Source organism: Musca autumnalis, unplaced genomic scaffold (genome assembly GCF_047663935.1).
Source record: "Musca autumnalis isolate F117 unplaced genomic scaffold, ASM4766393v1 scaffold_5, whole genome shotgun sequence".
Classification (NCBI taxonomy): Eukaryota; Metazoa; Arthropoda; class Insecta; order Diptera; family Muscidae; genus Musca; species Musca autumnalis.
The window spans coordinates 44,652,342-44,666,067 of record NW_027412088.1 but is presented as its reverse complement, the minus strand read 5'-3'; the positions used below and the strand labels follow the sequence as shown (position 1 = coordinate 44,666,067).

At 34.8% G+C, this 13,726-nt stretch overlaps 1 protein-coding gene across 6 annotated transcripts in view; it reads left to right on the top strand.

Moving 5' to 3' along the window:
* Positions 1 to 13,726, top strand: part of Mctp (multiple C2 domain and transmembrane region protein) — a 194,765-nt gene that overhangs the window by 157,379 nt on the left and 23,660 nt on the right. For all 6 annotated transcript variants that reach the window (XM_073957467.1, XM_073957468.1, XM_073957466.1 and 3 more), the window contains exons 3-6: positions 676 to 1,295; positions 1,429 to 1,537; positions 1,760 to 1,902; positions 4,705 to 4,896. In XM_073957467.1, coding sequence (XP_073813568.1) covers positions 676 to 1,295; positions 1,429 to 1,537; positions 1,760 to 1,902; positions 4,705 to 4,896 — 1,064 coding nt within the window. The remainder of the gene's footprint in view (positions 1 to 675; positions 1,296 to 1,428; positions 1,538 to 1,759; positions 1,903 to 4,704; positions 4,897 to 13,726) is intronic.

Here is a 13,726-nt window from a genome sequence, read left to right as displayed (position 1 = left end):
GTGATATTATGTTTTCCGTGGACAAGTCCATGCTCCCTGGCATACTGGTCCGAAAATTATACGATGACCTACTGAAATGACTAGTGGGCGCGATATCTATCGAAAACATATGACTCGGTCTATTCCTTTAAGTACCTCATCCGCAACACTTTTGAACTTTAATCCTAATCCACATTTTTGTCGGCAAGTTCAAAGGTCCAAAAGGGGCCACAAAATTCTGAAGAGACCCTAGATACATTCGATCTGTCCCAAGATGAAAATTTCAAATCACATAGGCTGAGCAGACTGATACTGTTTTACTTGTTTATTGAACTTTTTTAGTTCAAACTTTAAATTCAGAGTAATATTTTTCAAATTAGTCTACAACGTTTTAATTTAAATCAAAGACACCATTTTCTTCATTATCCTTTGTCTGGTTGTTAAAGGCAACCAAATTCGCATTGCTCTAGCATTAAAAGTGCGCACCATCTACAAGTTTTAAAATTCAGTATTATTTGATTGCTACTTACCACTTAATCTTCAAAAGATGTTAAATTTAAAACCCAGACGTATTCATTGTTCACTCAATTTGTTTTAATTCCAAATTGAACAGAAATGTGTGACAATTGACAACTACCTACCAAACAAAGGCATTAAACATCTCCTCTTTTGTTTCGTTTCGTTTTTATTCCACAGCACGTATCCACTACAGTGACGATGTATTGGCAACTGAGGAATATCGTTCGGAATACCGAGAATTCAATAGCAAGGAATCAATAAACATAACACCATCTACCACCCCACATGGCTCACCACAATCCCGCCAACGTTTAGGACAGCATTTAAGTAAATCAGCCTCCGAATTGAACGGTCACAAAGAATCACCACAAACATCACCGAAACGAGCCAAAAGTGCTGCCGCACCATCCACATCTGGCGGTGGTGGTGGGGGAGTACTGCAGAAAACTCATGGATTTTTTAATAACCTTAAACATCGTTGGGGCCGTGCCAAGAGTAAAGATCGAGTGGGGCGTAAGTCACCAAATGATTTCCTCGAAGAGAGTACAGATTATGCAGCTGACTATAGTTCAGAGAGTAGTTCAGTCACCCAATCGCCAAGGCATAGATCAAAGACAATAGGTGGTTCACCTTTGGCCAAGGAATTTAAGGCAACTGCCAGAATGGCTCAGGCAATACAGAGATTTGGTGGTTCCATGGAGGGGTGTATTGATGAACATCCAGAAAATGGTGGCAGTAGTTATGGAAACGCCGGCAATGATTCACATTTGACAGCTAGGCAAATTGAGCATTTACAGGTAGGTAGGGAAATCTTTATTTGTCTTAACAAACTATCATGTAGAGATTTAGTATGTGCTGATAATTGTGTTTTCTTGTTTCCTTGTGTAATGTGCCTACGTGCATTTCTTGTTTTTGTTTATGTTCGTATAGGCTGAAGAGAAGCGCCGCAAAAAGGAAGCCCAATTACGTCAATATGTCTTCTTTCAACTACGTGTTCATCTAAAGAATGGCAGTGATTTGGTGGCCATGGATAAAAATGGTAAGTGAAAATAGTTTCAGATTTGATGTGAAATTTGGTTGTGTACTTCTGTACATTGGCGTAGACTAGTTATTTTAACATCCATTTAAACAAAAATTGCGTATCCTAGCAATGGGGAAACCCAAAGATACATTCTATCTCATCTCATCAAGACTACCTACGCCAGTGGTATTCTTTTGTCCGTTTTTTATTTATTGTACCTCTTACATTTCTTTTTTGTAGGTTTAAGTGATCCTTATGTCAAATTTAAAATGGGCGGACGCCTTTTACACAAATCACGCACAATACATCGAGATTTGAATCCGGTATGGGATGAAGTGTTCGTGGTGCCAGTTGAAGATCCTTTTGAGCCAATTATTGTTAAGGTAAATTTAAGATAAAGCACGAAGTCGCAAATTATTAAAACAATTTTAAGTAAATAATAAAAAAAATTCAATTGATGTCCAAGGATTGTATCAGACCATATTGCAAGGCCATTCGAATTTGCGCCAAGAATTCCGCGGAATCTATTATCTTCCTGAGAAATCTTATCAACGTCCAGGAAGGTATATTATGCACGAGGACCACTTTAAAGCTTTCTAGAATTTCAAGATTTGCAATCCGATACTAATTTTGTGTTTTTTATAAAGTACAATACCTAAAAACACAAAGAATTAAGCAAGGGTCAGCTTTAACGACCTATACAAGAAGTCACACTTTAAACGACGGCATTTAACCCGCAAAATTATTTTTTTTCTCTAAAATATTTCTCAGACACCCAGAGACATTCGCCAAAACAATAAAATGTATAAAGTTTCCCTATAGAAAAACATTATTCAGCTACCTGAGTAAAAGTTGCCCTTTAGAAAAAAAATTATTCAGTTAGCTGAATAAAAGTTTCCCTATAGAAAAACATTATTCATCTAGCTGAATATCATCTTTCGTATAGAAACCCATCATTCAGCTAGCTGAAAAACATTTTTCCTATAGAAAAACATTATTCAGCTAGCTGAAAAACATTTTCCTATAGAAAAACATTATTCAGCTAGCTGAATATCGTTTTTCCTATAAAAAACATTATTCACTAAAATATTTTTCCTATAGAAAAAAATTGTGCAGCAAGCTGAATAAGATTTTTCCTATAGAAAAACATTCAGCTAGCTGAATAACATTTTTCCTATACAAAAACATTATTCAGCTAGCTGAATAACATTTTTCCTATAGAAAAACATTAACTGAATAACATTTTTCCTATAGAAAAACATTATTCAGCTAACTGAATAAAATTTTTCCTATAGAAAAACATTATTCAGCTAACTGAATAACATTTTTCCTATAGAAAAACATTATTCAGCTAACTGAATAACATTTTTCCTATAGAAAAACATTATTCAGCTAGCTGAATAACATTTCTCCTGTAGAAAAACATTATTCAGCTAGCTGAATAACATTTTTCCTGTAGAAAAACATTATTCAGCTAGCTGAATAACATTTTCCTATAGAAAAACATTAATCAGCTAGCTGAATAACATTTTTCCTATAGAAAAACATTATTCAGCTAGCTGAATAACATTTTTCCTATAGAAAAACATTATTCAGCTAGCTGAATAACATTTTTCCTATAGAAAAACATTATTCAGCTAGCTGAATAACATTTTTCCTATAGAAAAACATTATTCAGCCAGCTGAATAACATTTTTCCTATAGAAAAACTTTTATTCAGCTATTTATTTCCTGTAGAAAAACATTATTCAGTTAGCTGAATAAGATTTTTCCTATAGAATAATGTTGGTTAACTAGCCGAATAAAAGTTTTCCTATAGAAAAACATTATTCAGCTAGCTGAATAACATTTTCCCTATAGAAAAACATTATTCATCTAGCTGAATAACATTTTTCCTATAGAAAAACATTATTCAGCTAGCTGAATAACATTTTTCCTATATAAAAACATTATTAAGCTAGCTGAATAACATTTTTCCTATAGAAAAACATTATTCAGCTGCAGAATAATAGGAAAAATTTCACCTAGCTGAATAAAAGTTTTCCTATAGAAAAACATTATTCAGCTATCTGAATAACATTTTCCCTATAGAAAAACATTATTCAGCTAACTGAATAACATTTTCCCTATAGAAAAACATTATTCAGCTAGCTGAATAACATTTTTCCTATAGAAAAACATTATTCAGCTAGCTGAATAACATTTTTCCTATAGAAAAATATTATTCAGCTAGCTGAATAAAATGTTTCCTATAGAAAAACATTATTCAGCTAGCTGAATAACATTTTCCTATAGAAAAACATTATTCAGCTAGCTGAATAACATTTTCCTATAGAAAAACATTATTCAGCTAGCTGAATAACATTTTCCTATAGAAAAACATTATTCAGCTAGCTGAATAACATTTTTTCTATAGAAAAACATAATTCAGCTATTATAATTTCGATTCCTTACACATATATAAATAAACTGCTGATCTTAGAAAATTCAAGTATTTCTATAACATTTTATTGGAGAGAACATTCAGTTCATTCTCTAGAAAAAATCAAATCTTTTTCATTTATATTTTAAGATAAATTCTTTGTAATGAAGTGTAGTTGAGGAGGATGACGTTTAATTGAACCACATCGCAATTTAATTCAGCATTTCATTATTGTATACCAAGTCCCAAAAGTATTGACATTTATCATTTGAGAACTACAAATTAAACTTAATATTGTTGCGGACTATTATCTGGTATTTGTTGTCCTTAATATTTAATGACATTTAAATGTTGAACACTATTTTAAATTGAATAGCCTTTAAGGGTTGTGTAACCCCAAACTGAAATATCCCCTTGGCTATGGCTTAATGGCACATTTACAGAACACCACTTAAAATAGTTAGATGTTCTAACCCAGTTATTTACATTTCAATTTCAATGAATGAGTAATGGAGTAGGACAATGTGTATAGAAATGGTTGCAAAGGGGCATAAAATTACTATGACCAAACTTTAAGTGTATTTTAAAGCCGAACAGGTTTTAAAAGAAAAAAATAAAATTTTCAAAATTAATAACATTTTGGTCAACTAGGTCTAAATGAGCTCTAAGTGAAAAGTATATCGGCGTTTTTTTTTTCTTTGAAAAGCTGCGTTAAATAATGGTAATTACCTATTAACCACATTCCTCTCCTTTTTATTTCAAGGTCTTCGATTATGATTGGGGTTTACAAGACGATTTCATGGGTTCGGCAAAAATTGATTTAACTCAATTGGAATTGGGCATTGCTGAAGATGTTAACTTGGCCCTGCACGATGTAAATCATCCCGACCGACCACTTGGTGAAATTCTTGTTAATTTAACTCTGTGGCCACGCAGTCAAGAGGACAAGGAACAGGTAAGCCAAACAAATTTATTGACCATAATTTCTCGGATAAACAAAATTAAGTTATGCAAATAAGCTTTATGGTGGTAATAAAGCAAGTTTCGCAGCCGTCTTTTACACAAATAATGTTATAAAATTTTTCACATTAATTTACGAATAAACAAATTGTATGGCAATATCATGGGGGGAGGGAATTTGACAACCCTCTTTTATGAGTTTATCTACCCAAGGAGATCATCAAGTCACTTTTTTCTGATGTCATAAATCATTAATTTTTCTTCCGTCATCTGTAAAAACGGAAATATTCCTTTTTTCCAGAGAAATGTTTGATTGGTCTTGACGTTTTCCACTTTTGGCCAATTATTTATGAAAATTGACAATTTAGCAAAAATATTTGTTATCATCCTCATTTGAGATGTTTATTTATGTTTAGGCCTCAACAATGTACGCCATTGTTATTATGGGTTACTTAAATGTTTTTCTCTGTTTCTGCTCAGTGGGCAGAAGATTTCTTCATCATTATGTTTTATTTTCGTTTTTATGTTTCGTCTGAAGGGTGATTAATAATGGCGTCTGGATTCTTTGCCTTACATCGGCATGTTGTTGATGTTGTTTCTAGCAGCCAAAAACTGTCACTTTGTCACAACGTCGTTATGGTCCGTCTAGCCGAATGGTGGAAGCAAAAAATGTCATTGTCCTGTCTTTGGTCTCCCACGCTGTTATTGTGTGCGGAAAATGCATGATAATGGTGTTGAAAGTGACAGCTGTTTGTTACTGTCACCAAAGACCAATCATAACAAGACAACTTTTTGCAAAGATAGAATAAGGCTTACAATCTGACAGGGATATGTGACACCGTAAACCACATTAACATTCCAATTTGATAATCTCCTTTAAAACTGTTTATTTTTAAAATTTACTCTTTAAAACATTTGTTTTAATGATAATCATTTTTAATTAGGTGCTATTTAGTACTATTTTTCCATATCTTAATATATAAAAGAGTTTGGTGACTGACTGACATATCATCAACCAGACGTAACCACTGAAGCTAGAAAGTTGAAATTTTGACTGTGAGTTGCTGTTGGTGTGTGGGGTGAGATAAGGCTGGGTTTTTTGGAAATTCGACCTAGAAGGGTATGAACAGTACATAAAGGTACTAAATATGGTATCATTTGTATTAGGCAAACGGGAAGAGCTAGAATTCTGAAATTTGAAATGAGGGTCAATGATGGAGAGTTAGAGAGATATACTAAAGGGGTTTTGGAAACTCGTCCTATAACTGTAAGAAAAGTACTAAAAATTACTAAATTTTGTACCAATTGTATATTTTGAACGGATATAGTTAGAATCTTGGAATTCGGTATGGAAATAAAGGTTTAGAAGTGGTGCTTCTAAAAGGAAATGGCTTGAGAAATCCGTACTCATGTGTTTGAAAAGTACTAAATTTGGTACAACTTGAATTTGGGTGAACGGAAATAGCTGGAAACCTACAATTTGGAATTAAGATTACTGTTGAAGTGTAGGCTGGAGATATGGGGGTGGTTTTGGAAATTCGTACTCATGTGTTCAGAAGTACTAAATGGTACTAAATTTGGTACAACTTGAATTTGGGTGAACGGAAAGAGCTGGAAACCTACAATTTGGAATTAAGATTATTGTTGGCTTGTAGGATTGAGGTAGTTTTGGAAATACGTACTAATGGGTACTAAAATTAGTACAATTTGGAATTGGGTGCCGATACGGTCCAAAATTTGGCCTTAGTAATATTTTGTCCAAACATAATTTAAGTTTGAAGATAAGCCACATCGGTCCACTCCTTCAGGTACCTCCCCCACAAAAGTTAAAAAATTTTCGGAAAATTTGATCATGCGGTAACTCTTGAAGGGAGTGGCCGAATTGGTCCATACTTTACACATCCTAATATATCTACTAGATATAGATCAGGTTCAAATATGGACTATATTTGTCCACACCATCCGGTACCTCCCACATAAAATTATAAGTTGGATAAGTTGAATTTAAGACCTGCTATCGAATCACATTGATTTTTGTTGTGCAAATTGCATTCGCTGCCTCAATTCCGATGGTAAACGTTTTTTCAGGAGTAAGTCCATACTTCTTGAGCAAACATCCCGAAGTGTGTAAAAACCCTCTATGGCACCAAATGTAGTGGCTGGATATCCACTTCCATAATGGTCAATGTAGATCCATTCCGTTTAGTATCTCCTCCCCAAAACTTTTGATCTATAATCCTAATGAACATTTTTGTCGGTTCAAATTCCCAAAATTTTTAAAAACCCACAAATACATAGGTTTTTTGGAAAAAAAAAAACTGTTTCAATATATACAGGCTGAGGGTATATCTCTGTCGACAAAGCCGACTGATACTTTTTTAATTGTTTATATGTAAATTACTATTATTGGGTTTGGAAGAACTGAAAGAGCTGGAAATGAGTTTCGCGGTTGATATAAGATGGTAATTTTTTAAGGATAGTACTAAATTTAATCACATATTACGCCTTAACTAGATTTAAATGAAAGGTGCTTACACCTGGGTAGTTTTTGCGGATTCTGAAACTACAATGTTCATAGATGAGAAAAATTAAAAAAACAAAAAAAAACGCCGGAGGGATTTTCAAATAAATTGCGGCCAAAATTCACATTTTTGGGGGTTTTTAGGTTTTCACGATTTTCCTTGGAAACCACGGGCCGTATCGTAATGGGACTAAAGAAAATGTTGTAGCAGTAAAAATTCTATACAAGATTGACATTTATGACTTTTTCCTAGGATTTACCATTTTTGAGATATTGAAGTTCAAATTGGGACAATGGACCGACTGTATCGCCCCCTTATAAAGCAATGTCATGCACGGAGCGCCTTAACTAACTTTAAGTGGAAACAGCTTACATCTGGGATGTTTTTGTGGATTCTGAAACAGCAATGTTGTTGGATGAGAAAAATCCAAAAACAATAAAAAATCGATGTAGGGATTTTTAAACAGGTCGCGGTCAAAGTTCACATTTTTAGGTTTATTTTAGGTTTTCGCGATTTTGTCCTATCGAAATGGAGTTTAAGAAAATGTTGTAGCTGTGAAAATTCTCTAGAGGATTGACGTCAAAGATTTGTTCCCAGGTTGTACCATTTATGAGATAAAGACGCTCAGGTTACATTTTTAGGTTTTTTGTTATGGTTTCGCGTTTTTGCATGAATACGGCAAGTCTTATCGATATGGTACCTGAGAAAATCTTATAGCTGTGAAAATTCTCTACAAGATTGATTGTGTGATTTTTTCTTAGGTTACATCATTTTTTAGATATATAAGTTTAAGTTGGGAAATTGCAGTCATGGCATTGTTTTATAAGGAGACGATACAGTCAGTCCATTGTCCCAATTTGAACTTCAATATCTCAAAAAAGGAAAATCCTAGGAGAAAGTCAAAAGGACAATTCTTGTAGAGAATTTTCACTGCTACAGTCCCATTACGATACGGCCCGTGGTTTCCAAGAAAATTTGTAGTTTCAGAATCCGCAAAAACTTCCCAGGTGTAAGCAGCTTTCATTTAAATGTAGTTAAGGCGCACTGTGTAATATAAGGGGTTTTTTTTTGAAATGCGTAAAAATTCTGAAATTTGGGCGCTAAAGGCTGAAATGTTATTGGAAATACCTACTATAAGGTTACGAAAAATTCTGAATGGTAAAAACATTGGTCTTGGGTTTATTTGTTTACAAAAACGTTTTACCTTCTGAGGACAGCAACCTCTTATTAAAATATCTCAAGGAATGTGGCTCGGTGATGAAGACATGGCTGATTTTTTTGCCCGTATGCCCGCTTCCTGCCAGAATTGTTATAATGGCGTATTTTGTAGTATGCAATACCAACAAATTAGTTATGTGTTTTTCGTTGAGAATCACGAACGCATAGCAGTGGGAAAGATTTGGTTTTGTTTGCAAGTGAAGTTGCTCGAGTTAGGTAGTGCCACAGAAATTCTCATCAGAGTGTTTCTTTGCACACGTATCTATTTGAGCGGGCAATTGACACTTGGGAATAAAAGGTTTTTTGTTGAAAAACAAGAAACAAGGGAATTGATGAAGATCTGTGGCGAAATCTGAAACTATAGTCTTCCCTGCCTTACCCCTTGGTAAAAATCGCCAATTTTTTAAATGGTTTTATTTAGCTCACCTCGTTTGTTTTATTATTTATTCTTGGGTCAAATTTAGTAATTCAAATTTCACCTTCTTCCTGTCAACCGATTAATCTGAAATTTTGTATACACTTTGGATTTTGGTGACAATACAATTATGTTTATTCATTATCATTATAAATTCAAGATGGCCGCCGCTACAAAATGGCGGATAACGTAGGTTTTATCAATCCCATCAATATGGGTATCAAATGAAAGGGCTCAACAAGCAGAATACAATATACTATAAAAAATTGAAATCCAAGATGGCGGCCGCTACAAAATGGCGGATAACGTAGATTTTATCAATCCCATCAATATGGGTATCAAATGAAAGGGCTCAACAAGCAGAATACAATATACTATAAAAAATTTAAATCCAAGATGGCGGCCGCTACAAAATGGCGGATAACGTAGGTTTTATCAATCCCATCAATATGGGTATCAAATGAAAGGGCTCAACGAGCAGAATACAATATACTATAAAAAATTGAAATCCAAGATGGCGGGCGCTACAAAATGGCGGATAACGTAGGTTTTATCAATCCCATCAATATGGGTATCAAATGAAAGTGCTCAACCAGTAGAATACAATGTACTATATAAAATTAAAATCCAAGATGGCGGCCTCTACAAAATGGCGGATAACTTAGGTTTTATCAATCCCATCAACATGGGTATCAAATGAAAGGTCTCAACAAGTAGAATACAATTTACCATGCAAAATTGAAATCTAAGATGGCCGCCGCTACCAAATGACTGATAACATTTTTTTTATCAATCCCACCAATATGGGTATCAAATAAAAGGGCTTGACAAGAAGAATACAGTGCACTATACAGTACATCTTATACACCCGAAAGCCATACAGTTTCCAGCTAAGTACAATTACGGGACGGCTGAAAGAAGAATGTTGCCTTTAATACTATCATGGGCTTCTACAATACATAAAATGCAGGGCAGCACTATGGATCACGCAGTCGTATACTTAGGTGCGAAACTGTTTGAAGAAGGTCAAGCCTACGTGGCTCTTAGTAGAGTAAGATCTTTGCGTAGGAGTTGGACTGCAATAAACTAACCGGCAAGAAACCTTGCAACAATGAAGACTAAACGAATTAAACAGAATGCGAAATAAAAATTAAAAACTAGAAAATAAAAATAGGTAAAAAAACTTTTTAAGTTAAACGGTTTTATGTTAAACATACATTGCAATGTTTAAGATAAATGTACTAAAAACCAAAAAATAATAAAATAGATACAGTCGTGGGAATTATAAACATATGCATAGACTAGACTAAAATAAAACCGTGGGGCACGGCAATTGTCTACAAATTATCGACTTAATGTGCGATAGAAGAATCGTTTAATTCGTCGTTAGGCAGTTGGCCCGCAGACGGTGAGGAAATTACTTACTATGTCTTGCTCGTGGAAATTCCAATAGCTATACACTCCATGTAAATAAAAGAGATGTTTCAACTAGTTTATCGTTGGACATTCACACTGCTGCCTGGCGAGGAAGCGTTTCACTGCTCGTAGTTTGTCTTTAATCGACAAAGTACTACTCGCTCACCACTATGAAACCCTAAAACTCGCTTATAATCGAGCTTGCTAGCTTGTTTCCACATTCTAGCACTACTTATCACACGTCCATCGTTGTCGGTTGAACAACTGCCTAATTATAGTGTAACATTACAAAACAAATGTCTTTAATCAACGATTGTAGACAATTGACGTGCCCCACGGTTTTATTTTAGTCTAGTCTATGCATATGTTTATAATTCCCACGACTGTATCTATTTTATTATTTTTTAGTTTTTAGTACATTTATCTTAAACATTGCAATGTATGTTTAACATAAAACCGTTTAACTTAAAAAGTTTTTTTACCTATTTTTATTTCCGCTAATAAATTAAAGTTATTTTAATAAAATATTAAAACAACGACTATAGGATTAAGCCTGACTATTTTGAAAAACAAAATAGAAGTCGTCATCCCAAATAAAAAACGCCAACCCTCCTAAAATTCTTATGCTAATGAGATATTTTGTTTGTAAGGAGGTAATTTGGTGATTTGGAAATGTTTACAAATATATACGAAAAGTACTAAATGGTACTAAAATAAATACTGTTTGCCAGTGAGTGGACGGATAAAAGTGAAATACATACATACATATGTGTCCACAATACCCCCGAAGTGCAATTCAATAAATATCGACCCAATAATGTTGGAACTGCTTCTTATCGCCGACCTGCGCATCTTACGACACCAATTTTTATACCCTCAGCATTTATGCTTTATGTATATACACTTTCATACGGGCAAAATGCGCCTCATCGAAATAATGGTTTTTGACCCCAAGTATGTTTTGACGAAATGTGTTTCAGACAATTTGGAGTCGATTCGGTCCAAAATTTGGCTTTCGTAATATCTTGCCCAAACTTAGTTTAAGTTCGAAGATGGATTATATGGTCCACTCCTTCCGGTACCTCCCCCGCAAAAGTTCGAAAATGTTCGGAAAATTTGTGTGCACGAAGGGAGTAACCGATTTGGTCCATACTTTGCATATGTGAAACTTCTACCAGACTTAGATGATATTCCAAAATGGACACAATCGGCCCACTCCTTCGGGTACCTTCCACACAAAATTTCGGAAAAGTTCAGTTTAGGACCTTCTCTCGAATCGTTTTGATTTTTGTCGTAGCAACTTGTATTCACTGCACCCCATAAAACGGTACAAGTTTCATCAGGGGCAAGACCATATTGCCTGACAAAATAGCTAGCCTGAAAAGTGCAAAAAGCCCCTATGACCCCGTGTGTAGTTGTTGGAGCGCAAGATAACTCTCGAACGGATCTGTCGATTAGGTCCAAAATTTAGCCATCGTAATATTTTGTCCAAACTTCCACTACTTCAGGCACCTCCCCCACAAAAGTCTAAAAATGTTCGGAAAGGGAGTATCCGATTTGGTCCACACTTTACACATTCTAATATATCATCTGGTAGATAGATGAAGTTCGAATATGGACTATATTTGTCCACTCCTTCGGGTACCTCCCACACAGTTTCGTATAAGTTCGCTTTAAGACCTGATTCCGAATCACTTTAAATTTTTGTTGATGCAACTTGCATTCACTGCCCCAATTACGACGGTAAAAGTTTTTCAAGGGCAAGTCCATATTCATTGAGAAAACAGCGCGAAAGGTGTAAAAACCCCCTATGGCAACATATGTAGTGGCTGAAGAGCATGATAACTCTCGAACTGATCAATCGATTTGATTCAAAATTTGGCCTTCGTCATATTTTGTCCAAACTTAGTTTCAGTTCGAAGATGGTCTACCGGTCTACAACGTCAGGTATTTCCCCCCATATTCAAAAATTTCACTAAAATGGTATGCACGATATATCTTGAACGGCGCAACCAATTTTGTCCAAACTTTGGATCTCCTTCATACTTTTTTACTTGTTATTTATATGGCGCCTTTACACCCTCCACCATAATATAGAGGATATAATTAAATTTGTCAATCCGTTTGTAACACATCAAAATATTCGTCAGAGACCCTATAAAGTATATATATTGTTGATCAGCATAAAATTCTAAGTCGAAATAGCAATGCCCGTCTGTCCGTCCGTCCGTCTATCGAATTAAATCAAGATACAGCTCGCACTTTTAAATATAGAGATTTATAATTTGGTATTGAAGTTTCTATTACCCCTAGGATAGGAGTTGAAAGCGATACCTCCCGATTTTCGGTATTCTGAAGGTTTTAGTCTTCGTTAGGGGTATAAAATGTTCCAACCAAAGATTGTCGACATAGGTCCACGTCTCCATATAGACCCCATAGAGCGGAACTTCCCGATTTTCGGTATTTTCAGGGTTTTAGCTTCAATATACCACCGAAATGACTGAAATTTGGTATTTAGTTTTCGTTGAGATTTGTCTGTGTAGATCCGCGTCTTTATATTATTATTGATATTTTGAGGTTTGTTGCCTCAGTATCTCCCCGAAATTGCTGAAATTTGGTATTTAGTACTCCTTGGAAGTATTAAACTTTCCACCAGAAATTTGTCGGTATAGGTCTACATATAGCCACGGATTTTCGAAATTTTGAAAGTTTTAGCCAGGGGTACAAAACATTATAATAATTATTCCACAAACAGCCCATACCGGACAAGGGAGACTTCCCTCATATCAATGAGTGCACCCCGATTCATATCAGCTCAGTGATATGGGACCTACAGACACCACTTGTAGACTTTTTCTGCAACCTTTCTTTTCTCTTACGGACATTGTCGGATTGTTTCACCCATTGATGCTATTTAGGCTTTATTATCGTCCATGTCCCCTGTCTTTATCCTAAAACGATCTAATTATAAAAGTTAAAAAAAAAAATGCTTAAGTCGAATTCTCCCGTTTATTGAGACTTATATGTTTTAGTTTATCATGGCGGAAGTACCGGGCTTGTAGATTAATTCGTGAATTTTTAAACCGATACATTCGTAATATTTGCAAATATAGCGTTTTTTAATATCGCAGAGTGGAGGTACCGCGCCGGAAGACGTAACCCACAAAACAAAAACTTTACAGGAGAAACAAAAAACTGCTAATTATAAAATAATTAGCTTATGCGGGTGAATATTTGGAGTATTATTAATCATA